This window comes from Cyprinus carpio, chromosome B16 (assembly GCF_018340385.1).
Source record: "Cyprinus carpio isolate SPL01 chromosome B16, ASM1834038v1, whole genome shotgun sequence".
Taxonomy (NCBI): Eukaryota; Metazoa; Chordata; class Actinopteri; order Cypriniformes; family Cyprinidae; genus Cyprinus; species Cyprinus carpio.
In genome coordinates this window covers 27,614,441-27,642,170 of record NC_056612.1, presented here as the reverse complement: position 1 = coordinate 27,642,170, position 27,730 = coordinate 27,614,441, and the positions used below count along the sequence as shown (strand labels likewise).

Below are 27,730 nucleotides of genomic sequence, written 5' to 3'. Positions count from 1 at the left end.
ATGGCGAGCGACAGCTCATGAATATTAGATCAAGTTGCTTTTGGCTTATGAATATTAAACGGATTAATAAGCGACTCGGCGCGTTTAGTGTGGAAACTGAAATGTGAACGCTTTGACCATTACACTGCTATTTAAAAACGCATATAAACAACAAAACAACGCAAAAAATAAAATAAAAATAATAATAAAAACACATTTAGGAAGAAACTCAATCATGAAAGTGGATTTAAAACTTCTACAAAAAAAAAATAAAAAAAAAAGTGTGAATCATTGTTTGGCTGTAATTTGATACAGAAAAGTTGAAACAATGTGAACACAATAAATCTACAGAACATGGAAGTCATCAGGGGTGGAAGATTTTAACTGTTACCTAGTGACAACTAGAACATGCAAAGCCGAATGCAAATGAGAGCTCTCTATGAATGCATGTGAGAGTTCAGCACATTTTAAGAGTTTTACACTGCAGGCAAATATGCAGATCATTTTCATATCTTAATTTAATGCATGAAATACTAAACTCGCAATAAATTTGCTTTTACCTGTACATTTAGTGAATACGCACTGTGCTGCATACTACTACTGATAACAATGTCAAAACATTTTTTTCTTTTTTTTAACATTTTAAATAAATTTGCATTTAATATTTTTTATGCATCTGTTTTTTTTTAAATCCATTTTTAATTATCATTGTGTATGAAATGTGCTACAAAAATAAACTTGCCTTTTATCACAACACAATGAAGTGAACATCTTGAGTTTTAAATAATTTTTGTCCCATCACTCCTGCATTGAAGCAACACTATGTAACTTTTTCTGGGTTCAAAATGTGCATAATGAGTGATGATTGAGTACATACTTTTTGTCTTATCCCAAATCACTACTGTACATTTATAATAAGTGATTATTTTTGGGCTATTGTAGCCTGTTCGGGTCGTCACCGCCGCGGAGTAACACATACCTGCGTGAATCGCCATAGACATAAACTTAGAGAAGTAGCACCGGTTAGAATGTTCTTCCGCGGGATGCGTGCAGCTCTGTTTATTACCCGCTAGAGCGCCAACATTTACACAGTGTCGCTTTAAGCAATGACTTCAGATGTTATTTATTTGCACCCTGTTCATTTTCTTTCTCTGTGCAACACTTAATGTTTGGCATTTTTGTTTTTAGTTTTGTGCACCAAGCAATTCTGTCACTCTGCTTGTAAAATGCCTCCTGAAGCAAAACCATTTGAGAACCACAGTGATATTAAGACAAAGGGTTTTGGGGATGTGAAGTGCTACTTCCTAAAGTTCACAAGATAAAAAAGAGAAGCAAACCTACACACAAATGTGAGTTTAAGCTAAAGCACTACTGCAGATCGAACCTGTGGTCAGGGGAAAACAGCTTTTAACCGCCACGTAAAAAAGGGAATCAAGGGGAAACCAGACATACAGCTTTTATTAAAAACAAGCACGTGATACAGTGAATCTGTACAGCTTACAGTCCTTTAGAACAGCACATAATTACAGCGCGTGGGTCTGAGAGTCACATCAGCTGTTAGCGGTGGATCCAGACTCTGGAGACTGAAGAAACTCATACGGGTCCTGAACCATCTCTGTCTGATCTCCAAGATGAGGTGAACTTCCTGATCACAGTCAGCAAACAAACACGGTTAATATACAGAATATCAAGAACTCTATCAACTCTATATAACTCTATAATTTGCTCTACTGTTATAAAGATCTCAGTGATTTACATAACAATTACATCACGATTACATCAGAATCTCATCATATAAATATCAGCATCTGCACCGAATTGCTTATTTTTGCTCAGTTTGGGCCTCTGAATTTAAATGAGCTGTTTCTTCCTCTATATTCTCATTTATGAGCCATAAAAGCCTGATGGATCAAATATGATACTCACCAAAAGAACATGCATGCAAACTTTTGGGATTTAAAAAAATTAAAATCTAAAAGTTCAATTAACTGTTCCATATATATATAAATAAAAAAAATTATATATATATATATATATATATATATATATATATATATGTATTATTTTTTACTTATATTATATATATATATATATATATATATATATATATATATATATATATATATATATATATATATATATATATATATATATATATGTATGTGTGTGTGTGTGTATTTTTTTTTACTTATATTCATAATTAAATTGTATATATTTTTTTTACTTATTTTTTTTTTTTACTTATATTTACTTATGTATTATATATGTGTGTATTTTTTTTTAACTTATATTCATAATTAAATTGTATATATTTTTTTTACTTATTTTATTATTTTTTTTTACTTATATTTACTTATGTATTTTTATGTATTTTATATATGTAGACTTAAATATATATATATATAAAAAAAATTTTTTTTTTTTTTTTTGGATATTATTTTTTTGGTCTTGTCAGGCTTAGCAGAAAATTACCAGCACACAAAAATAAATAAAAATAAACAAATGAAGTGATAAATAAATAAATTCTGAATATGACTCATATTTTTGCTCAGTTTGGGCCTCTGAATTAAATGAAACCATTTTTTTCCTTCATATTCTCACTATATCAGATTATACGTTCCATAAAAGCCTGATGGATAAAATATGATACTCAACAAAAAACCAACATGCATGCACACTTTTGGATGCTTAAAAAATATATTTTGGCTAAAAGTTCAAGAAACTGTTCAATAAAAAAAAAACAAAAAAAAAAACCTTTAAGTTCTTTTAGTCTTGTCAGGTTTTGCACAAAATTATCACCCCCCCAAAAAAATGAATGCATGTGATGCATAAACTCTATATATGAGTCGGTACCTAAATGGTGCTGGTCCCTCTCTGAAGTGTTAGACAGGGACGAGAGATTGGAGGAGGGTCGGGATCCGACTCGGTCCAGCGCTGCGTCCTGGAACTCCTGCAGGAGCTTAGCTGCGTCGTCAAAGTGCTGATGACTGTCTTCGTGCTCCGGCTCCTTCTTCACACATTTACCTGCAGATCACAAAAACACCAACGATCAGCTGGCTATCAGTACCCCGAACACAAAGCTCTGATGTGTGATACGTGACTCACCTAATGTGTTGAGCATATCTAGAGGATTGTCTGGGTAGCTCTTCATGGACATGAAATCCAGCACTGAACCAGACTCCATGCCACTTCCATCTGCTCCCTACAGAAACACAGAGAAAACGGCATCAAATGGCACTTTAAGAGGTTTGAAAATTAAAAGATAATAGTCAGAATTCTTACCGGCATGTCACACAAACTAGATTTAGTGTCATCAATCGGCAAGTTTCTTTTCTGAAATACAAAAACACTTATTATATATTCATTTACAGTATATAAAATTTCACGCTATTGTTTAAAAGTTTGGGGTGGGTAAGATTTTTTAAAAGTTTTTGAAAGAAGTCTCTTCGGCTCACCGAGGCTGCATTTATTTGATCAAAAATACAGTAAAATTGTTAAATATTATTACAATTTAAAATAGCTGTTTTCTCTGTGAATATCTGTTAAACTGTAATTTATTTCTGTGTTGCACAGCTGAATTTTCAGCATCAGTCTTCAGTGTCACATGATCTTCAGAAATCATTCTGAGATGCTTAATTTTCTGCTCAAGAAACATTTCTGATTATCATCAATTTAATGAATCCTTGTTTTATGTGTCAAATGTTGTTATTTATTTATTATGAAACAAAATAGTGTGTTACTGACAGTCAATGATCACAAAACCCTAAGAATGTTTAAAAACCCTAAAAAAGTAGCAGGTCAAAATACACAGTTTTGTTTATTTTAATACCTGTCGGATTTGGATGATGGCTTTCGAATGATCGCCGGCCGTCATTTTATCCAGCAAGCCGTCCACAAGCCTTTTGGTAAAACTCCCACAACCCTTGACGAACTCCTGCAGACTGAAGTGCACACACACAGAAAATCCCATCACACAACAGAGTCCAAGCCACAGCTTAATCCTGCTGCTCCACGGGTGTGATCTAAACACCTGAGAGCACACTGCACCCCGGTCTCGTCTCCGTAAGCCGAGTACAGCATGTCCATCTCCTCCGGAAGCAGGTCAGGATAGACCGAGTTGTTCTGAAGGGTCTGCGTGTTGTACGCGCTGCTCAAGAACGTCACTGAAACCAAACAACAGGACAAACTCACTGGAGAGAATTTCTTTGCAACGGCAGTCACGTGCAAAAAAAGACCAAAGACTTAATTATTGACTCTTCTAGCATTTTAGAAACAGTAATGCGACCCTACAAATAACATTAATGCTTGAAAATGTTACCTTTGTGCCTCCTGTCGTCTTTAAAACCCAGCGACGTCAGTCCAGGTATGAGCTTATTTGCCAAAGTGCTCAAATCTATAGGATGAGTCTCTTCCTCTGTAAACAATAACACATGATATTATTGCTCTACAACAAAGTCAGCAACCTTTCTAACACAAAGTGACATTTTTAACCCTTTAAAGCCTATCGTATCATATTTTTTTTTTTTTTTTTTTTATTATTTTTTTTTTTTTTATGAGTACATATTGTTAAAATGTGGGTACTATTTATCATCACTGGATTGCATTGCATTATATGTTTGGATCATTAAAATAAAGACACATAACTGGAGATACAGAGTGAAGACTGATAATTAATTATATAATTTCTAGTGCCGTCAAATGAGTAATCACGTTTAATCGCATCCAAAATAAAAGCTTTTCTTTACATAGTATATGAGTGTGTATGGTGTATTTATTATGTATATATATATACAGTACAAGTCAAAAGTTTGGAAACATTACTATTTTTAATGTTTTTGAAAGAAGTTTCTTCTGCTCATCAAGCCTGCATTTATTTGATCAAAAATACAGAAAAAAAAATTAATATTGTGAAATATTATTACAATTTAAAATAATTGTTTTTAAATTTATTATACTTTAAATTATCATTTATTTCTGTGATGCAAAGCTGAATTTTTAGGATCATTATCACATGATCCTTTAGAAATCATTCTAATATGATGATTCATTATCAAAGTTGGAAACAGTTCTGCTGCTTAATATTTTTTCAGAACATGTGATACTTTTTTAGGATACTTTGATGAATAAAAATTAAAAAAAAAAAAAAAAAAAAAAAAAAGAAGCTATGTTTTTAAAATATGAATATTTTGTAATAACAATATACACTACTGGTCAGTAATTTGGGGTCAGTAATTTTTTTTTTTTTTCTTTCAAGGATGTGTTAAATTTGATCATAAAGTGATAGTAAAGAAAATATATTATTAGAATATATATTATTAGATTTTTTATTTTTTATTTTGAATAAATGCAGTTCTTTCTAACCTTTTATTCATCAAATATATTAGACAGCAGAACTGTTTCCAACACTCATAATAAATCAGAATATTAGAATGATTTCTAAATGATCATGTGATAGACTGGATGTTACATGTGACACTGAAGGCTGGAGTAATGATGCTGAAAATTCAGCTTTGCATCACAGGAATAAATTTTTTTTTTTTAAGTATATTCAAATAGAAAAACTATTATTTTAAGTTGTAATAATATTTCACAATATTACTGTTTTTTCTGTATTTTTGATCAAATAAATGCAGGCTTGATGAGCAGAAGACACTTATTTCAAAAACATAAAAATAGTAATGTTTCCAAACTTTTGGTCTGTACTGTACTATATATATATGTATATATATATATATATGTATATAGATATATTATATATATATATATATATATATTTATAACTTTTGGTCTATATATATAAACACAAACACACACAGTATATATTGAAAATACTGTATAAATGTATATACATTAGATTGAAGATTATAGATAAACATACTTAATATATAAACATAGCACTTTTTCTTATATATGTACATGCATTTTCATATACATAACAAATATACACAGCACACACTCATATATTATTTAAAGAAATATATATAGTGATCCTATATATCTATATTATATATATATATATATATAGTGCGCTATATAAAGTGGTAGACATTGAAAGAGAGTGCTGCTCATACCTTCTGCTTCAGGATCTTGATTTACAACAGTGTAGATGAGGGACCCTTCAGAGTCCTTTTTAAGGTACCCAATCTACATGCAAAATAAAACAAATGTTCTGGTTAGGGGTAATAAACTATGGTAATATTGCATTACGTAACTCCTGATGCGGTCGAGGGAACAACATACAGCACAGACCAGACCGCATCTGCTGATTGCTTATGTAATATTTAATTTAAATTGAATTAAAACTGAGAATATCATCTTATTAAACGCTGAAAGCATTAGGAAATTATGTTAGTTATTAACTTCAATCTTCAGTTTGACCCACACTTGATTTAATCTTGAAAATAAACCGTTATGAGAGTTAAGAAAATAAGAATACAATTTTTAATATTTAAGGTTTTGCTTTTTTAATATTTCTAGCTCACGAAAGGGCAACATTTATTCAATGCAACATTATCTTAAAATACATTATTACACATATCACATTATAATTTTAACATATTTAATAGACATTTATGTGTTAATCAATTTTCCAGGCTTTGAAATCTAAATTTTTAAATTCCATGATATTTCTGACAATGGGAATCCTAAAAATCATGTATATTTGATCATATAATTTGTAATGAAAATAATTTGTATTTAAATAAACAAAATGTATGGGTAGCAATATTCATTTTTAAATGTAAAATGTCAAATTGCAATGTTTTTCTATATTTAAATTGATATAATGCCAAATGTAAATTATACAGTATAATTTAATTTTCATTTTGCACTAAACATTGCACATATGCATGTGAAAATATCAATTTAAATACAAAAATACATTGCCATTTTAACATATTGCATTGCTTTTTTTCATATTAAGTTTCAAAATTAATATCGCTACCCTTAAGCTTCCATATGAAAATTATATAATTAAATTTTTTGCATGTAATTTCATTTTCATTTTGCACTAAACACTGAACACATGTGAGCCTGCAGCACAAAAGCAGTCATAAGCAGCACAGGTATATTTGTAGCAATAGCCAAAAGATATTTTGTACATTTCTCACCATAAATATATCAAAACTTCAAAAAATTGGATGCAAAAAATAAAATTTTTGATTAGTAATATGCATTGCTAAGAGCTTAATTTGAACAACTTTAAAGATGATTTTCTCAATATTTAGATTTTTTAGCACCCTCAGATTCCAGATTTTTAAATAGTTGTATCTCAGACAAATATTGTACTATCATTACAAACCACACATCACTAGAAAACTTATTTATGCAACTCTCAGACAATGAAAATTGACCCTTATGACTAGTTTTGTGGTCCAGGGTCACATATGTATGGGACAATATACATTTAAATACAGAAAATCATTGCCATTTTACATATTACTTCTAAAAATGAATTGCTACCCTTATGCTTCCATATATTTTGGCAAATTGCATGACCCACAACTCAAACGCTGCACCCAGAAACATGAGGTTAAAGCTCGGCTGCACCTTAGAGTTTGGCATGAAACGGTTGAGTCGATCCCGCGCTTCATCCGCCGCGTGCTCCACCAGCGCCAGCACATGCTCCTCCGCCGTGCTGTCCGTCGAGCTGCAGGCGTTGCCCTCCAGCTCATACAGATCACTAGACGAGCAACACATCTGCTCAATCACACGCTCACAAACACCAGACACGATCTAAAGCGCTGCACACCACTGCTTCACCTGATGATAGGCTCTTTCACAGGCTGCTTCTTGGACTTTTTGGGGTACTCCGTGTGGATCGGCAGGATCTCCGTCACCGGTTCCTCCGGCGTGATGTGGTCATCTCCCAAAATGGCAGCCTGCTGAGAGAAATCCATGTCCTGCATAAACGACATGCTGCGCTTCAAAGCTAACAGCCGCTCCTGTGAACAGAGCACAAATAGAGCAACACAGCACCCATTTACTCCTCCTGCGGGAGCTCTTAGGTTCGGCATGAGGATGGGAGACGCGGGACACCCAGCACGGGATGGATCGAAATCAGGAAAGTGATTGGATGGTGGAAACACTCATCTCTGAATCCACAGAGCACTCGAGAAAAACTGATCACGCCACATCTCACCAATTCACTACAATAACAGCGTGCTGATTGAAGTCTGGGAGCTTGGTCCCATCTAATACCAAAAAAACAAACAGCTGTAGGATTTTCGAAAAATTAGGAAAAAATAAATCAATTCTGCAGAACAAAATCTATTATAAGTTTAATCTTAAAATATATTTTAATGTACAGAATATAATAATAATTTTAATAATATATTTAATTGACTTTTCCACCACTTTCTGATTTTTTTTTTTTTTTTTTTTAAAGATTTTTAAATTAATGTTTTATTTTTTTAATTCCGTCCATGAAATTTCCAGGCTCTGCAATCACAATTTTTTAAATTCCCTAATATTTCCAACAACGGGAATCCTGAAAAAGTCAGCTTCCGTTCATGAACAACAAAAAAAAGCTCTTTACAACATTCTCAAATAATATTAACTATAATCCTGATCATATGATTAGTAATGGAAAATATTATATTTAATTTAAAAAGCACACAAAAAGAAGCATTTTTGCTTTTTTTGTATATATTTTTAATTCGATTTTATATTTTGTGTCTTAACTTTAATTTGAGTTTAATAATTTTATGTTTTTGTCATTGCTTTTATTATTATTATTATTATTTATTAGCTTTAGTTTATTTAGTTTGAGTTATTTTAGTTAAACTAAATGAAATTGAGAAATGTTGCATTGGCAGCTAGCCGAAATAAAAACGTTTTTAGTTATTAAACTCACAAATATTTGACAATATATATTTTTTTTAATGCTTTTAGTTTTAGTTAACTATAATAACCCTGTACTCAAGCTTTAGATTACTATATCAACAAGAATCATCATCGTATGGTGGTGATGGTGGGGATGATGAACAAAGGAGGAAGAGTGTAAAAAAAAAAAAAGCGTTTTAAATGTTACTTTGCTCATCATTTTGAATCCGGTGTGGAGAAGCTTCTTCGCAGCTTTGTAGTAAACCGTCTCGGGTCGGTTATAAACCATGGCATTGTCACACATCAGCTTGAAGTCTGCCTGCAGAGTCACACATCAGATCCTGATCAGTTACACTTCTATAGTTAAAGTCTTTTTAGTAAAGCCTTTTATGAAGATACCTTGAATTCTGTGATGGTTTTGTATTCGTTGGCATCGATCTTGTCCTTCATTGTGCTGAAGTCCATGGGATGCTTGATTATCATGGAGTATCCCGGAGCGATGGCGTCTGTCACCGGGAAGGCGAAGAATCCGTGTGGATCTTTCCTGTGAGACGGAACGACTGTCCTTATACAGTGCAGATATGAGGAAAGATTAGGATTACAATGCCATCTGGTTTTTCAAAGGCTCACCTCTGAAGCAAACGCAGGAAATGCTCCAAGAGCTGCTGGCGAGGGGTGCATTCGTTTTCTAGGAAAACAAAACAAGACAATAAATCGCTTGTGAGTCATTTGTGATGGATGCCAGGGTTGTGCATCATTCAGAACTGAACTGAGAATGTCTTTTAGACAGCTGATTAATTTCATCAAATCATTTCATCAAGTTTATTTGAATTCAAGGATTCGGAAACTGCTGAAAGTGTTGATTTCACAACACTTTGTTCAAAACAGAGCCCCCAAAAAATACTTACAATACAGACCAAAAGTTTGGAAACATTACTATTTTTAATGTTTTTGAAAGAAGTTTCTTCTGCTCATCAAGCCTGCATTTATTTGATCAAAAATACAGAAAAAAATTTAATATTGTGATATATTATTACAATTTAAAATAATTGTTTTTAAATTTATTATACTTTAATTATCATTTATTTCTGTGATGCAAAGCTGAATTTTTAGGATCATTATCACATGATCCTTTAGAAATCATTCTAATATGATGATTCATTATCAAAGTTGGAAACAGTTCTGCTGCTTAATATTTTTTTCAGAACATGTGATACTTTTTTAGGATGCTTTGATGAATAAAAAGTAAAAAAAAAAAGATGATATGTTTTTTAAAATATAAATATTTTGTAATAACAATATACACTACTGGGTCAGTAATTTGGGGTCAGTATTTTTTTTTTATTTTTTTTAAATAAAATCAATACTTTTATTCAGCAAGGATGTGTTAAATTGATAAAAAGTGATAGTAAAGAAAATATATTATTAGAATATATATTATTAGAAATTTTTATTTTTATTTTGAATAAATGCAGTTCTTTTTAACCTTTTATTAATCAAATATATTAGACAGCAGAACTGTTTCCAACACTCATAATAAATCAGAATATTAGAATGATTTCTAAATGATCATGTGATAGACTGGATGTTACATGTGACACTGAAGGCTGGAGTAATGATGCTGAAAATTCAGCTTTGCATCACAGGAATAAATTATTTTTTTAAAGTATATTCAAATAGAAAACTATTATTTTAAGTTGTAATAATATTTCACAATATTACTGTTTTTTTTCTGTATTTTTGATCAAATAAATGCAGGCTTGATGAGCAGAAGAGACTTCTTTCAAAAACATTAAAAATAGTAATGTTTCCAAACTTTTGGTCTGTACTGTATATTTTAACTAAACATATGATTTATTGATTTGAATTTTATTTTTAGTATTTCTTTTTATGTTAACACTATGATACAGCTTTATTTTTCATTTATTAGTCGACTGCGTTAGTTAAAATTAACGAATGATGAAAAATATTTCTAAAGCATTTATTAGTATCTTAGTTAATTTTAATTTTGGCATTTACTAGTACATTATTAAAATCAAACATCTGTTAATGATATTTAATGTACATTAACTAACAATAAACAGTTGCTTTATTAACTGTATTTAATGCTAACAAAGATGATAAATACTGTATCATAATTAATGCATTAATTTACATGAACTAACTGGACTTTATTGTAAAGAGTTACCTATTCATCTGAATTGAAGCAAATGAAAACTGGTGTAAGTGTAAATTTTAGTATGCTTTGTTCAAAATAGAGGCAAAAAAGCACTAATGCAATCATAACTCAGTATATCAGTTTTAAATAAATCACTTTTCAATAGTTAACAATATTAGCTATTGAAAAGCAAACACCTAGCAAACACCTCGAACACCCTAGCAACACCTTAGCAATGACCCCAAGTACCTTAGCAACTGCCTAGCAACACCCTAGCAACCACCCAGCTTACCATAGCAACCATATGTTTAATTACTGTAACATATGTATTGCTTTTCTGATTTGGAGTAGACGTCACAGTCACGTCACATATAATAAATTATACGTATGGATTGTATTGTTGGTATGTAGTTTGCATGGATTGAGTGGGAGGATGTATTTTTTTTTGTTTTTTTTTTTGTATGGGTATGAATGCTATTTTTTTTTATATAATACTGTCATCAGAGACACCATTTGAAGCTAAACGCAGATGTTTAAACGGACAGACTATTGATGAAACCTGCCATGATTACCCTATTTCTAAAGCATTAATTTGATTCAAACAACAGGTCTATATAATATTCATATACGGGAGATACTGTATTAGCCGTACAGTTGAAATGCTATTTAAACCTATAACATTTTACATAACATTTACCGATTTTATCTCACCATTCTGACTTTTTTTCTTGCAAATGCAAGTTTATGTCACCTAGTTCAGATTTTATGACTTTATTCAAGTCAACAATTGTGTGTTTGTCAATTCTGAGGAAAAAAAGCCAGAAGTGTGGGATTATAAACTAAAAAGTAAAAATGACGAGTTCAATTTTTTTACCAGAATTGCAAGAAAAAAAGTCAGAATTTTGAAATATAAACTCAAAAATAATTTTTTTGTTCTTTTATTCCATGGCTTGAATAGACTGCCACCAGATAGGCTCCGCCCACAAAAACACTCAACACTGAAACTGGTCTATAGGCAGGCCTTTATCATTTCATAAAGTGTGGTATATAGTTGTACCCTGCTGAGTTCGACAGGCTCGTACGGGCCGATCCGCCTGCTGCTCCACTTCTACTTTCACTGCAGGAACAAATTCATCTGCTTCTGATTCCGATTCGAACTTGTCCCGCTTCCGCTTCTTCTCCTCCGGAGGCACCTGTGGCACAACATTCATTTAGTAACAGCACTCAGCGAACGAACAGTCCTCTGGATCAGGCTTTGGATGGCTGTACCTCCACGGGCTTCGGGAGGGTGAACGGCTCCACCGGGGCACTGCCAGCGTTTTCTGACTGCTCTCTCTCACGCTTCTTCTTTTTCTCCTCCTGGATCAAATACACACAGCATTTGTTTGATGAAAGCGAAGTAACTAGATTTAAGAAAAATGTGAGTGGTTGCCTTTGAAAGCTAGTGTTATTTTAATATCAATGAGATACTATTATATATATATATTTTTTTAAATATATTTTGAATTATTTTTGCAATTTCCAATTTTGTTTTAAATTGTTTAGTATTTTTGTTGCGTTTTGTCATTTTTTTTATAAAATATATGTCTATATATTTTTTTATTAATGGTTATTTCAATTTTAATGCATTAAGTTAAACTAAATTTAAAAAGATAAATGTTGTTTTGAAATAATGAAAATATAAAATATATATATATATATATATATATATATATATATATATATATATATATATATTTTATTAATATATATATATATATCTATATATAATCTTATAACTTTGAAATATTAATAAAAAATACATTTTATTTCAGTTATTGTTGAAGTTTATTAAAAGTAATTTTTGCAATTTCCAATTTCATTTTAAACTGTTTAGTAATTTTGTTGCGTTTCGTCATTTTTAGATTTTTAAATTTTTATAAAATGTGTCTATATATTTTTTATTAATGTTTATTTCAGTTTTAGTTATTTTAGTGCAGTAAGTTAAACTAAATTTACAAAGATAAATGTTGTTTTGGCAACTAGCTGAAATAATAAAAAATAAATTTTATTTCAGTTATTGTTGAAGTTTATTAAAAGTACCAAAAATGTTTTTTGTATGGCTTTAGTTTTAGTTAATTATTACATCCCTGGTTATTAAATATTATTTTAGTTTTATTAATAGTTTGAATTGGCATTTGTTTTTAAATTCTCCATTTTCAGTACAATGTTTGTTAAAGTTTTAGCAATTGTTTTGTGTGCTTTTGTGATTTTTGTTTTTAAATGTCTATATATATATTTTTCATTTTTTTCAGATTTATGTTGAATTATGTTAAATGTTTAATTCATCAAGTAACACCCAATTATTCTCTTGAAATTAGTTACTTCAGTTACTGCATTTTGAATCCAATTTTGTGTAAAACCGTCTTAATTTTGGCAGTCTGCTCAAATTATACGGGAAGAAATATCCTAAAATATAAGTTCTGGTTCACTCATCACACTGGAAAGCTCAGAAGCATTGCCTTGTGTGATACAGTATTGCACACATGCATCTTGAATATTCTCATACTGTGCACAATAGTATTCATTCATGTCTAAATGAGAGTGTTTAAGAGTGGCTCTTTCACTCGCCTTCCTCCTCCTCCTCTCCTCATCATCTACGTATTTCTCTTTCTCCGATTTCTTCTTCTTCTTCTTCTTCTTCTCTTTGTGCCTCTCCCATTCGTGGTCCGAGCGGTCGTCATAGTAACTGGAGTCGTGTCCGGACCCGGAGAGCTCGGTCACTTCACTGCCGCCCACCTTGAGCACCAGCTTCAGGGGTTTATCCAGGGCTTTGTCCTCGTAGTCTGGGAAACGACACACAAAGACTCAGCTGTAAAATGAAGATTTTTGTTGTACATGAACGGACTTAATGACATTATTCTGTCATTCTGGAGGAGTGATGTCACTTCTCATTCAGCTCTAGTAATAGACTACAAGGAGCATCACAAGATCAAACCCACTATCTAGTGTAAATACAACAAAATACCCCCTACAGAGGGGATAGGGTAACAAAAAAAAAAAAAAACATTATATTTAATAATTTTATAATTATATGTGTGCGTGTGTGTGTGTGTAAATAAACAATAAAATAATTAAAACAATAATAAATAATAATAAAATAGAAATATAATAAATTATTTAATTAAAAATATTATAAACTAACTTAATAAAACATTTTATTAAAATAATTATTAAACCATTATTATGAAAATAACCATTATTAAATAAACCATTTTATTAAAATTGTGTGTAAATAAACAATAAAATAATTAAAACAATAATAAATAATAAAATAGAAGTATAATAAATTAATTAAAAATATTATAAAATAACTTAAAACATTTTATTAAAATAATTATTAAACCATTATTATGAAAAGAACCATTATTAAATAAACCATTTTATTAAAATTGTGTGTGTAAATAAACAATAAAATAATTAAAACAATAATAAATAATAAAATAGAAGTATAATAAATTATTTAATTAAAAATATTATAAACTGACTTAAAACATTTTATTAAAATAATTATTAAACCATTATTATGAAAAGAACCATTATTAAATAAATCATTTTATTAAAATTGTGTGTGTGTAAATAAACAATAAAATAATTAAAACAATAATAATTAATAATAATAAAATAGAAATATAAAAAATTATTTAATTAAAAATATTATAAAATAACTTAATAAAACATTTTATTAAAATAATTATTAAACCATTATTATGAAAAGAACCATTATTAAATAAACCATTTTATTAAAATTGTGTGTGTAAATAAACAATAAAATAATTAAAACAATAATAAAATAGAAATATAATAAATTATTTAATTAAAAATATTATAAACTTAATAAAACATTTTATTAAAATAATTATTAAACCATTATTATGAAAAGAACCATTATTAAATCATCCATTTTATTAAAATTGTGTGTGTGTAAATAAACAACAAAATAATTAAAACAACAATAAATAATAATAAAATAGAAATATAATAAATTATTTAATTAAAAATATTATAAAATAACATTTTATTAAAATAGTTATTAAACCATTATTATGAAAAGAACCATTATTAAACCATTTTATTAAAATTGTGTGTGTAAATAAACAATAAAATAATTAAAACAATAATAAATAAAATAGAAATATAATAAATTATTTAATTAAAAATATTATAAAATAACATTTTATTAAAATAGTTATTAAACCATTATTATGAAAAGAACCATTATTAAACCATTTTATTAAAATTGTGTGTGTAAATAAACAAAAAAATAATTAAAACAATAATAAATAAAATAGAAATATAATAAATTATTTAATTAAAAATATTATAAAATAACTTAATAAACCATTTTATTAAAATAATTATTAAACCATTATTATGAAAATAACCATTATTAAATAAACCATTTTATTAAAATTGTGTGTGTAAATAAACAATAAAATTATTAACACAATAATAAATAATAATAAAATAGAAATATGATAAATTATTTAATTAAAAATATTATAAAATAACATTTTATTAAAATAGTTATTAAACCATTATTATGAAAATAACCATTATTAAATAAACCATTTTATTAAAAAAATAAATAAACATTTTTTTAACTAAAATAAATAATAGGAATACAACACAATCAAAACATTTAAAAAAATAACACAAATTAATAACAGAAGATGTATTAAAGAAAGTAAATGATGCATTTAACACTACAGTACAGAGAAACAGAGAAACTAAACGCAGTAATGGAATGGAAATAATATTCTACACATCTTTAATATTACAACCTCACAATATAAACTTTTAAGTCTTTAAACACAAAAACATATTTTAGGATGGAGGTCCTTAGAATCTAAAAACTGAAATCCCATGATTCAGACAACGCCCAGAAGAAATAATCACATTATTTGTGTGTTTTCGTATGAATAAAAACAGATATATCATGTATTTACAGACTATTAGGAATAATACACAGACTGGAACACTTAGAATGAATTAAATCGATGTTCATACGCATATCTAACATTTTAACGTACCTCCTTCAACCTTTCTCCACTCGGCTCTGTGTTTCTTGTGCTTCTTCCCCATCTCTGCTCTTATTTATGTGAAAAAAATCAAGTCTAATCTTGCAGAATTCGCGTTTTCCCGTCTCTTCGACACAACAACGACGACAACAACATTAGCATTAGCAGCTCCGGTTGACTTCCGGTTTCAGGCGGCGTCGTTTCCGGGGCAGGCTGACGTCAGCGCGAGCGCGGTAAGTTCGAGTTCTGTCTGTTGGTGTTGTGAGGTGAGCGTTTATTTCTAGTTTCTGCTACGCTTTCTTAATATCTGTTAATAAACGTGACAGTTAACAAAACAGACATCAGTAACGACTCGAGAAATCAGAAAACTGTTGTTACTGCGGCGATAAACGCAGCTTGATAATCGGTTGCTTACTAATTAGCTTTCTGCTAGTTTTGCTAAAGTGTTTATTTATAAATGTGACCCTGGACCACAACAAAACCAGCCACGAGGGTCATTTTGAGATTTATACATCAGCTGAAAGCTGAATAAATACGTTTTCCATTTATGTGTGGTTTGTTAGGAGGACAATATTTGTCTGAGATACAACTACTTTAAAATCTGAGGGTGCTAAAAAATCTAAATATTGAGAAAATCATCTTTAAAGTTGTTCAAATTAAGCTCTTAGCAATGCATATTACTAATCAAAAATTAAGTTTTGATATATTTATGGTAGGAAGTTTACTAAATATCTTCCTGGAACATGATCTTTACTTAATATCCTAATGAGTTTTGGCATAAAAGAAAACAATTTGGCGCTGTGTAGATTGTTCTTCGTTGTCAGACTCTGTGTTGTGTGAAACAGGAGTTTCAGTAATGGACATCTCTGACCATCACATGACCGATGCCGGCATCGTCCGCCCTGATGTGCACATAGAAGTTCATGTCAAATCTCAGAGGTAAATCATGATTTAAAACCTCCAAATTCATCCTGTGAAAACCATTTTGAAATCGGACACTGCGTTTCTACTGTGTTACATTGTAATTTGTTATTTAATATCTTTTTGCGGGCTTTTGTGGGTTGTTTGGTGTTGTAATTTTATAAATGTATTTTGGTATTTAAACTTTACATAATCTTGACAAAATACATATCGTTGGAAAGGTCTGAGTCTCAAGATTCCATATTTGGTGGTTATTTTGTCATAGACATAATAGTGAGAGCGAAATTGATACATTTGTGACAGAGAAATGCATCAAAAAAATTCAATGGAGTTTGAATGGCACCCGGTGGCTGTTTGTGGTATAACGCCTAAACAAAATTGCATAGGAACCTACATTTTTTTTAATATCAACTTCAAATTTGGAACACAACTTATTTAGACATATGTCTTTAATTTTATAGTAATTTTGGATTAAAACATATTTTTAAAAATAGTACAGTACATTTTCTTTACAGTAAATTTAAACTTCTATAACTTTTTTTATGCTTTCATTTGTTGAAATGAAAAAATCTGCAGATTGTCTTCTTTAAAAAGAGACCAACCTTTGGTCTGTATTCAAAGGCGTTTATGAATTATTATTATAACAATTTAAGTTTGAATAGTGTACTTTCACGTCTATGTTAAAGTGATTTTGATCAAATAAATGCAGCCTCGGTGAGCAAAAAACATAATTATTAAAAACATTTGACTCCCAGTTTATAACGAAATGTAATAAGTCTCGAAACCACTTTTATTTTTTGCTGACGTCACAGATCCCTGTTGTTTTTGCAGACACTCCCCTCATCCACTCGTTTCTCTCCCTACTTTGTTCCCTCACTGAATATCCTTTTCACTTTTCTGAAGTGTTGAGAATTGTCAACACCGTTTCTGATGTCTGTACTTACCCGCATGTCTTAAACGGTGTGATTTGTGTTTGCAGCACAGTCAAGAGGTCTGAGGTGAGGACGCACGTGTTGTCTCTGCTGGATCGACACAGCACTGTTTTAGGCTCCTACAGATGGACAGAGTTTGATGATGAATTTCTAACCAAAAACGTGGATTCGGTCGCTGTAGCGGATTTAACTGGTCCGAAAGTAAATACAGATTTTTGTTGTCATCTGTGAACATCCTGCATCATATACTGAATTTTTGTAACGTCTAATGCATCTGTTCTGAGGAGTTTTTACGTTATTTATCTAGTTTGAGATTTACGGGTGTGATATTTCTTTTATATCCTACAGCTTGTGGATCTGAAGGCCCACAACCTCTGTATCCATATCTTCTCTCTGAATGATGACAGTCCGAGCATGCTTGCTCTAGAAGAGGAGGAGGAGCTTTCCGCTGCCAATCATTGGCTCCTCCCAGCAGGTGATTATGCACGACACACCCCTTTTAATGCAAATCACATTCAAAGATTCCTTTAATGGAATCATTCACCCAGAAATGAGAATTCTGTGATTGTTGACTTGTTCCAAACCTGTATGCTGCTATTCTGTCTGTAATATAATGCAGATAGATTTTTAACACTTGGAATATGTTGCATGGTCTACTCTACTGTTATGTCCTTTTTTTGAGCTTGTCAGTTTAAATCTGAGATCCAGAGAGCTACATAGTTTGGACTAATCTTTAAGACTACATCATTTTCTTGTTCATGTCTTCCAGCTGAGTTTCATGGCATCTGGGAAAGCTTGATTTATGAGGAAGGCATCAAAACACAAGTAAGACAAACATATTCACAGTTATCTTGGAATTACTTAAATTATGTAGCAGAATTATGCTAATTGGCTTGGCAGAAATATGGTATAACCAAAATCCTGTATCACAGCATATATAAACATATATATATATATATATCCTTCATCCGTCCCTCGGGTCATTTTTGACCCACATCAGAATGATGGGATTTATGAGAAAACTGTGTTTTTTATTACATGTGATTTTTTTTTAATATACAAAATCTGAGACAATCCAGTAAAGATTTATACCCGAACAAAGGGCTAAGACTATAAAATATCCCCAATGTAGAAAAACTCACACACACACACATGCACAAACACACACGGTACACACACTCCCATAGAACACATTATAATATGTTGCATGTTTCTGCTGGGGTCCTTTTTTATTTTTAATTTTTTTTTTTTGACTTAACACAGTTAAAGTTGAGTGATGTGGTGGAGACCAATGAGTTTATATCATATTTATGTTTAAAAAAATTTTTTTATATTTATGAAATTGTATGAATATACATGTTTGTTATAATTCAGTTAGATTGTTTTACAAAATATGGATTTTTATAATGTTTCAATATATATTTGAATCCATAAACAACCAAATTGAAGCATCAAGATTATCTAATTTCTCATGTTTCACTTGTTTTGCTCAGTTAAAAATCTCCATAGGGTTGTATAGCAGGGTTGCCAGGTTTTCACAACAAAACCCGCCCATTTGCTACTCAAAACTAGCCCAATCATGTTTTAAGGGGGATGCCCCGGTAAAAAATTGCATTCCGGTGGGGTAAAATACACGTTTTTGGTGGGATTCCCATGGTAAAATTAGCATTTTAGGGGCTAAATATCACATTATTGGGGTCGCTTAAACTCGAGGGAAAACCGCGGACTTGGCAACACTGTTCTATAGGCCCCTCTATGTCATTCTTCCCCACCAGATGGCATCAGAGACACTCAGTGACACAAAAATAATGTTATAATATCTTAAAAATATCCAGAATAAAAGGTAAATGTAATAAAAATCACCAAACCTACATAAATATTTAGAAAAATATATATATAAAAATGTATCAATATAAGATTTCTGGACCAAAAATAAATAAATTATTGTCATTTTTAGCCTTCGGGTCATTTTGACCCACAAGGGATGCTTTTGTTATAGGTTCGGGAGGGACGGATAAAGGATACACACACACACAGTTTAACAATTTATTAGACCACCACCCACTGGTCCATATTCCTCTCTATCTGTTGAAATGTTGTATTTTTTTACACTAGCATTTATGAGCATAACATGACTTTGTCTTCACTTCCGTCTCCAGCTCTTGGATTACGTTTCGACCACAATTTTCTTCTCTGACAGAAACGTCGACAGCAATCTGATCGCCTGGAATCGTGTCGTGTTACTTCACGGTAAGACAATAAAAGCCTGTTTGAAGGCTCAGCAGTTTCTGTCTTCACGTTATGTTTATACAGTGTCGTATCTTTCCACACGCCTCAGGGCCGCATTGGTCATTTCTCTCATAACCCCTCAGGGGACTTGCCCAGAAGCTCTCCATCAGACTGTCTGACAGGTGAGACGCCTTCATGAAATCAAAGAGGCAGCTGCTGAGCGTCCCGTGTCGTCATTGTTTGTGTGTCTCTACCCTGGACAGGTATGCACACAGCCAGTTCGTGGAGATCAACAGCCACAGCCTCTTCTCCAAGTGGTTCTCAGAGGTACATCTGGATCTGTCTGCTCTGAAACGCTTCCTCAGATCCGTGTCTGAAACCTCATTAACATCTGACTGCTTTTACAGAGCGGAAAACTGGTCACAAAGATGTTTCAGAAGATTCAGGAGCTCATCGATGATAAAGACGCTCTGGTGTTTGTCCTGATAGATGAGGTTCTCTCTCTTTTTTCTTTTTTTACATCATTAAACCAGTCTAAAGTGGTTTGTTGACTTGCTTTACGGTGATATTAGCACAGCGAAGCAGCTGATGGTCAAACATCATCATTCACGTCCTCTAATGAATGAGCATTTGATTAGAATTGAGTCTGAGTGAAAATCACTTTTATTGTTTGCTTGATTTCAATTCCAGCACAATTTTTCCAAAACAGATATTTTGATACTTTTAATATTTTTTTTTTTATCCTTTAACATGTCTTTAACAAACCATTAGTTATAAAAATAAATATGTTTAGGTAAAATTTTTATACAAATGAGGCATTATCTTATTAAATATGCACTAATGTGTGCACAAATTTCTGGAACATATTAGACATGTAAGAGTATTTTAGATATCTCTTTTTATCACTCTATAAAACACCAGAAAAAATTGTTTTTATTTACACAAATGAGATATATATATATATATAGATATGCATATATATATATATATAATTTTATAGCATATTTCATCACAGTAAGTTAGAAAGTTTTAAATTTACATTTACAACACAAATGAGCACAAAAATGTATTTGGAAAATTATTTATTTCAACCACTAAGAATACAGTCATGAAAAGTTAAGAAATTTTGATATTTGACTATTGAAATACAGTGATAATATTATTAAAGCATATTTTAAATAGAATATAGTAATTTCAAAACCACTTAATGTAGTTTGATTTAAAAAAAATGCATTTGTTATATGAATGAGCTTGAAAAATGGTCTAAAAATGTGCATAATTTTTGTGCTGTTTATTGAATGGCTCCACTGTGTCAGAACTAAAGAAAAAATCATTTGACCCAGCGTTGCATTGTTTGTACAATTCGAAAAATGGTCTCAAATTTCTTTATGTTAACAAATTTTAGTGCATTTAAGTTTTTTCCATCACTAGACATATAGAAATAAAATTATATACAGTACAGACCAAAAGTTTGGAAACATTACTATTTTTAATGTTTTTTGAAAGAAAGTCCTCTTCTTGTCATCCAGCCTGCATTTATTTGATCAAAAATACAGAACAAAACTGTAAGATTGTGAAATATTATTACAACTATAAAATAATAGTTTTCTATTTGAAGATACTTTAAAAAAAATAAATTATTCCTCGTGCTGACAAAGCTGAATTTTCAGATATCATTACTTCAGCCTTCAGTGTCCACATGTACCATCCAGTCTACTCACACAATGATCATTTACGAAATCATTCTAAATATTCCTGATTTTATTTTTTTTATTTATGGGGGGGGGGGAAAGGGGGGGGGTTGTGGTAACAGTTCTGCTGTCTACTATATTTGATTGAATAAATAGGTTTTAAAAGAACTGAACTGCATTTATCAAAAATAAAAATAAAACGTCTAATAATAGTATTTTCTTTACTATATCACTTTTTTATCAATTTAAACACATCCTTGCCCCCGAATAAAAGTATGAATGTATTAAAAAAAAGAAAAAAAAAAAATTACTGACACCCAAATTTACTGAACCAGTAGTTGTAATATTGTTATTACAAAATGTTATATTTAAAAACATAGCTTCTTTTTTTTTTGTTTTTTTACCTTTGTTATTCATCAAAGTATCCTAAAAAAGTATCACATGTTCTGAAAAAATATTAAGCAGCAGAACTTGTTTCCAACTTTGATAATGAATCCTCAGGATTGAATGATTTCAAAGGATCATGTGATAATGATCCTAAAAATTCAGCTTTGCATCACAGAAATAAATGATAATTTAAAGTATAATAAATTTAAAAACAATTATTTTAAATTGTAATAAATTGTAATAATATATCACAATATTGTATAAATTGTAATAATATATCACAATATTACATATTGTGATATATAACTATAACATCCATACACAATCGGATAGCACCGCTTATAAATTGTAATGGTATGTCTGAATGTTAAATTTTGTTTTATTTAATTGTTAATTATTATGGTTTGGGGATCATGGCTATGTACGTCAAAGGAAGGCCTGCCTGACAAACTGCCACTCCCGGCCCTCTCCTCTCATTTCACATGGTTCCCAACAGACCCATCGTACGACTGTGAGGGGTGTAGGTACGGTCATCCTTATATCTAAAGATTGGAAATTTGATCTTCAACCACCACCGTACAGGTCACGGTTCATGTTGAATCACATGCTGTTACTGTAACCCACCACTGTTTTCAAACTCAACTTTGTGAGTCATTTATCGTCCCCCCAGGTCAATTGGAAAATTCTTGGAGGAGTTTGGACGTGCTGCGAATCAAATTATTTCCTGAAAGATTGGTAACTCCTCTGGTTACTGCTTGGGTGACTTCAACATCCACCTAGATAAACCCCAGGCATGCTGACTTCAACACTCTGCTTCGCCTCATTTGATCTTAAAGCGAGTCGCTACTACAGCGACTCCCAAATCGGGCAACCAACTGAACCTCATCTATCACGCGCTGTTGCTCCGTGGACAACACTTTAGTTAATCCACTGCCAAACCTCAAGACCACGCTCCTCAGATACTGCTTAATCTAGCACTTACTCCTGAAGCTTCACCAGCACGCTCCAACGCGGGTCAGCCTTTCGAACGGAACCTACGCTTCACCTCTCTCCATCTCGCCTATCCCTCTGTGGTTGCAATCCTCACTTCCTTCACATCTCGCATTGTTTCACAGCTCTGGACACGAACCAGTGCTGACGGACACTTTTTGAATTCCACCCTGACCTCTTGCTTGGGACAACTTTTTGCCCACTGTCGTCTTGCTGACAGCACGCACCACCTCCATCTGCCCCCGGGCTGTCCGATGTAACTCCCGTGAACATCGCTCTAAAACTCAGGGCTGCAGAGGAGGGAAATGGCTTACAAAATCAAGAAACTCTACCGACCTCAGTGTGTATCAGTCTCTCCTCTCTTCCTTCCTCTGCAAACACGTCCTTCACTGCTAAAACATCATATTACCACGACCAGATTAACAACTGTTGTGACGCCTCAGACACTCTTCAAACTTCTCTTCTCTTCTCTCTTAATCCGCCTCCACTCCTCCTCAATCGACTATTACAGCTGGATGACTGTGGAGTGGGCTTCACAATAAGACAAGAAACCATCAAGTGAACCAATTCTCCACACCGCAGACTGAGGATAACTCACAACCGACAATGCTCAACTCTGTCTCCTCCTTTCTCATCCACTCTCAGAGAGGGACGTTTCCAAACTTATCATCTCCAGTCTAATCCTACTACTTGCCCACTGGATCGGATCCCCACTCACCCACTTCAAAAGCGATTTCTTTCTTCAGTCATACCTTCCCTTACTCACATGAATCAACTCATCTCTTTAAGCGGGAACATTTCCCTCAGCAATGTAAGCAGGCGTCGGGTAAGCCCACTGCTGAAGAAACCAAGCTCTAAATCCCGCACTTTCTAGAAAACTACAGACCGGTATCCCTTCTTCCAGTCATTGCAAAGACACAGAAACAGCTGTGTTCAACCAGCGTCTCCTATGTTTCTTGTACAGTAACAACCTCCTGGCCCGCAACCAATCTGGCTCCAAAGGTGGCCACTCAACTGAGGACTGGCCCCTCTCTCGGTTACTGAACAGCCTGCGACTGGCAAGAGAACTTCAAACTCCTGCAGTGCTCATTGTGCGGAACCTGTTCTTCTGGCTTTTGAACACTGGTTACTCACCAGATTCCTCCTATCCACCCTCAGAAAGATGGGCATCTCTGGAAACCGCACAAAATCCCATGGGCTTAACTAACATACCTGTATGATAGATCGTTAATGGTGTCTTGCGAGGGTGAAGTTTCTAAGGTCAACAACAACTTGCTACTGGTGTTCCTCAAGGCTCAGTACTAGCCGGACCGCTTCTCTTCTCCCTCTACTTATGACGTCATTAGGATCTGTCTCAGAAGCATGGCTTTTCCTATCACTGCTAACGCTGAATGACACTCAACTCTACTTCTGCATTCCAACCATGGATGACCCGACGGTAGTTGCTCGCATTTCAGCCTGTCTGAGTGACATTTTCTAGCTGGATGAATGACCATCACCTTCAGCTCAACCTTACTAGAGACACTGAACTGCTGCAAGGTGGTTTCCAGCTAACCCATCGTTTCATCACAACTTCTCTGTACAGCTGCCGGTTCGGTCAACCATAACTCCTTCCAGGACAGCCAGAAACCTAGGAGTTGTGATGGATCATCAGTTAAGCTTCACAGCCCATATTGCTACAACGACCTGGTCCTGTAGATTTGCCTTATTCAACATTAGGAAGATTAGACCCTTCCTGTCAGAGCAATCCATCCACCCAACTTCTTGTCCAAGCTCTTGTTCCTCCTCCAGACTGGACTATTGCAATGCTCTCCCTGGCGGGCCTTCCTGCATGTACTAATCAAGCCTCTACAACTGATCACAGAATGCAGCAGCGAGGGTTGTCTTCAGATGAGCCGAAAACAGCCCATGTTACTCCTCTCCTCATCATGGTTACACTGGCTACCAGTTAGCCGCTCGCATCAAATTCAAGGTACTGATGCTTGCCTACAAAACGCACACCATGGCACTACACCACCTTACCTAAACTCACTAGTTCCAATTCTTATGCACCCTCCCAGAAGTCTTATTGCGCTCTGCAAGTGAACGACGCCTTGTGGTGCCCATCCCAATAGCGTTCAAATCACTCTAGCAACGGACCGTTTTCCTGGTCTGCTCACCAGCTGGTGTGAATGGACCTGACGTCCCGATTGGTCTCAATTCGAACAGCTGAGTCCTTTACCTCATTTTCAAAAAACATCTAAAGACTCATGTTTTTCGCCTGCACTTAACCAACTAATACTAGTACTTACCTTTTTTTTTTCTTTTCTTTCTATCATATTCCAAAAAAAAAAAAAAAAAAAACCCTGGCTACGTGTTCGGTAACTTAGACTAACTGAGACGTGTCATTGGCACTTGTATACCGTTGTTGTTTTCTCGTTGAATCTGATTGTTTCTCACTGTTCATCATTTGTTAAGTGCTTTGGATAATAAAAGCGTCTGCTAAATGATTAAATGTAAATGTTAAATGTAAATGTACATTTTTTTTCTGTATTTTTGATCAAATAAATGCAGGCTTGATGAGCAGAAGAAACTTCTTTCAAAAACATTAAAAATAGTACTTTGTGTTCCAAACTTTTGGTCTGTACTGTGTATATATATATATAAAATAAAATAATAAAATGTATAATTAATAATAAAATATAAATAAAAGTAAAAATAAAATATTATTCAATGTCAAACACTTTCTTTGTAAATGTATACATTTGTTACAAATGTGTTAAAAATTGTGCATATTGTGACTTGAGCAAGCTGTGGCGTTTAATATGTTTAGGGATCGGGCTCTAATTTGAGGTGAGAGTTCTGTCTGGCATTTCCGAGTGTTTTTCCCTGTGTTTGTTCCTTCCATGTCTCTGCATTTAACCCACCTGAAGTGCACCACACACAGAGCAGTGAACACACACAACACTGTGAACCCACACACCGAGGCAGTGGGCAGTCCATTTATGCTGCGGCGCCCGGGGAGCAGTTGGGGTTCAGTGCCTTGCTCAAGGGCACCTAAGTCGTGGTATTGAGGGTGGTATTGAGAGTGAAAGTTGTATGCATGCTGTACACAAACATCGCAGGTCTCTGAGGGTTAATGATGTGTGTTTCGTCAGGTGGAGAGTCTCACGGCTGCGCGGAGCGCCGCTCAAGCGGGGATAGAGGCGGTATGAGGCTGTCGTAGTGTCGGTATTTGGGTTGTTGATGCAGTTCTGCCAGATCAAACGGTCAGTTTCTCTTCATCTGTTCTGCACCACTCACTTTCATTTTACATATGCATGAGTTGTGATTTGGAATGAGTAGTTTTTTTTTGTTAGTTCATGCTCTTGTTGTTATTGATTCATTTTTGATGTGTTATTTATTTTTTTATTTATTTTTATAGTCTTTCATCATAATATAATAACCTTTAAATGCCACCTTGCCCTCCTTTTCATGCAAAATGCATGTTGAAATACATCATATAATTGAAGTAAAAATGGGTTCATGTACAATGAATACAAACCTTGTGTTTCACTGATTCAGGCACCCAAATGTTGTCATCCTCACCACATCCAACGTCACAGAAAAGATCGATCTGGCCTTTGTGGACCGAGCTGATATAAAGCAGTACATCGGCCCCCCGAGCGCCAGCGCCATATTCCACATCTATCTGTCCTGTCTGGAGGAACTCATGAAGGTGAGCGTGTTTTCAGTTCCTTTAACTATTAAACGCCTCTGTTATTCTGCTGGACTTCCGCAGACTTGATCTGAACTTTCCCTGCAGCGTCACATCATCTACCCCAGACAGCAGCTGCTGAGTTTGGAGGAACTGGGCACCATGGACTTCATGGAGAGCGACGTGACCCGTCTGAGCTTAACGCTGAGGAACCTTGAGGAGTGATTGTCTTGTTTTTGTTTGATTTTGTTGTGGGTGTTTCTGAGAATTGGTGAGAATGGGTCTTCACGTGTGTATATTTGTGGTGAGGGGGTGTGTGGGAGTGAGTTGGGGGAGATTCCCATTTCTGGCTCACGCGCTCTATGGAAAGGTACTCGTGTTTGTATAATGTTATGTGATGTTTACAGTATTAAAGCATGGGAAATCACTGCAGTGCATGACCTTGAGTGGGTCACTGCTGTGATGCAAGGATGGCAACAGCATTTATCATCAATAATAATCAGAATAAACAATTCTTCAGTAAGTAATATAGTTCATTAGATTAATTCTATCATCAGGTTTACGGTTGACAAGCAAGGCAAGTTGATTAATCACAGCATATTAAAGACTATTGTTTGTAATCGTAAGTTTTTCCCTCAAGTGTTAAATATGCCAAACAAGCATATCTATTTAAAATGCACTAATTGCATATCATTTCCCCCGCAACATTTATTGATACATATAGTCGTAAATTTTGGATGTCATCTTTTTATCCTTCCAGAAAATGCTGTTGACAGACACAAAAAAATTCACAAAGTTTTTTTTATTTTAGAGATGAATTATATATAAATATGCAATATTTCATGCATATTTCAGCACACAAATGTTAAAAAAAAAGAATTTTT

At 33.0% G+C, this 27,730-nt stretch overlaps 3 protein-coding genes across 5 annotated transcripts in view; 1 reads left to right on the top strand and 2 right to left on the bottom strand.

Annotated features, from left to right (window-relative positions):
* LOC109051680 (fatty acid-binding protein 10-A, liver basic) overlaps positions 1 to 27,730 on the bottom strand; it is a 677,383-nt gene that overhangs the window by 551,662 nt on the left and 97,991 nt on the right. The gene's annotated exons all lie outside the window — the stretch shown is intronic.
* On the bottom strand, positions 1,420 to 16,194 carry brd9 (bromodomain containing 9). 3 transcript variants are annotated; one of them, XM_042741783.1, is made up of 17 exons: positions 16,033 to 16,194; positions 13,571 to 13,785; positions 12,230 to 12,319; positions 12,018 to 12,153; positions 9,433 to 9,490; positions 9,202 to 9,346; positions 9,011 to 9,121; positions 7,741 to 7,922; positions 7,528 to 7,660; positions 6,051 to 6,123; positions 4,298 to 4,393; positions 4,010 to 4,142; positions 3,809 to 3,920; positions 3,262 to 3,312; positions 3,085 to 3,181; positions 2,833 to 3,003; positions 1,420 to 1,624 (listed from the first exon to the last, which is right to left on the bottom strand). In XM_042741783.1, the coding sequence occupies exons 1-17, from the start codon at positions 16,082 to 16,084 to the stop codon at positions 1,530 to 1,532; spliced, it is 1,950 nt and encodes a 649-aa protein (XP_042597717.1). In that variant the 5' UTR covers positions 16,085 to 16,194; the 3' UTR covers positions 1,420 to 1,529. The 3 variants fall into 3 exon arrangements, with proteins under 3 accessions (XP_042597717.1, XP_042597718.1, XP_042597719.1); XM_042741784.1 differs by having other exon boundaries at positions 7,741 to 7,862; XM_042741785.1 differs by having other exon boundaries at positions 7,741 to 7,859.
* trip13 (thyroid hormone receptor interactor 13) lies at positions 16,224 to 27,071 on the top strand. The gene is given in 13 exon segments (XM_042741796.1): positions 16,224 to 16,253; positions 16,866 to 16,959; positions 17,921 to 18,074; positions 18,222 to 18,348; positions 18,643 to 18,698; positions 20,033 to 20,123; positions 20,212 to 20,284; positions 20,366 to 20,429; positions 20,510 to 20,596; positions 26,308 to 26,385; positions 26,387 to 26,418; positions 26,714 to 26,867; positions 26,955 to 27,071. Coding segments are annotated over 12 exon segments (1,116 nt in total). The 5' UTR covers positions 16,224 to 16,253; positions 16,866 to 16,876.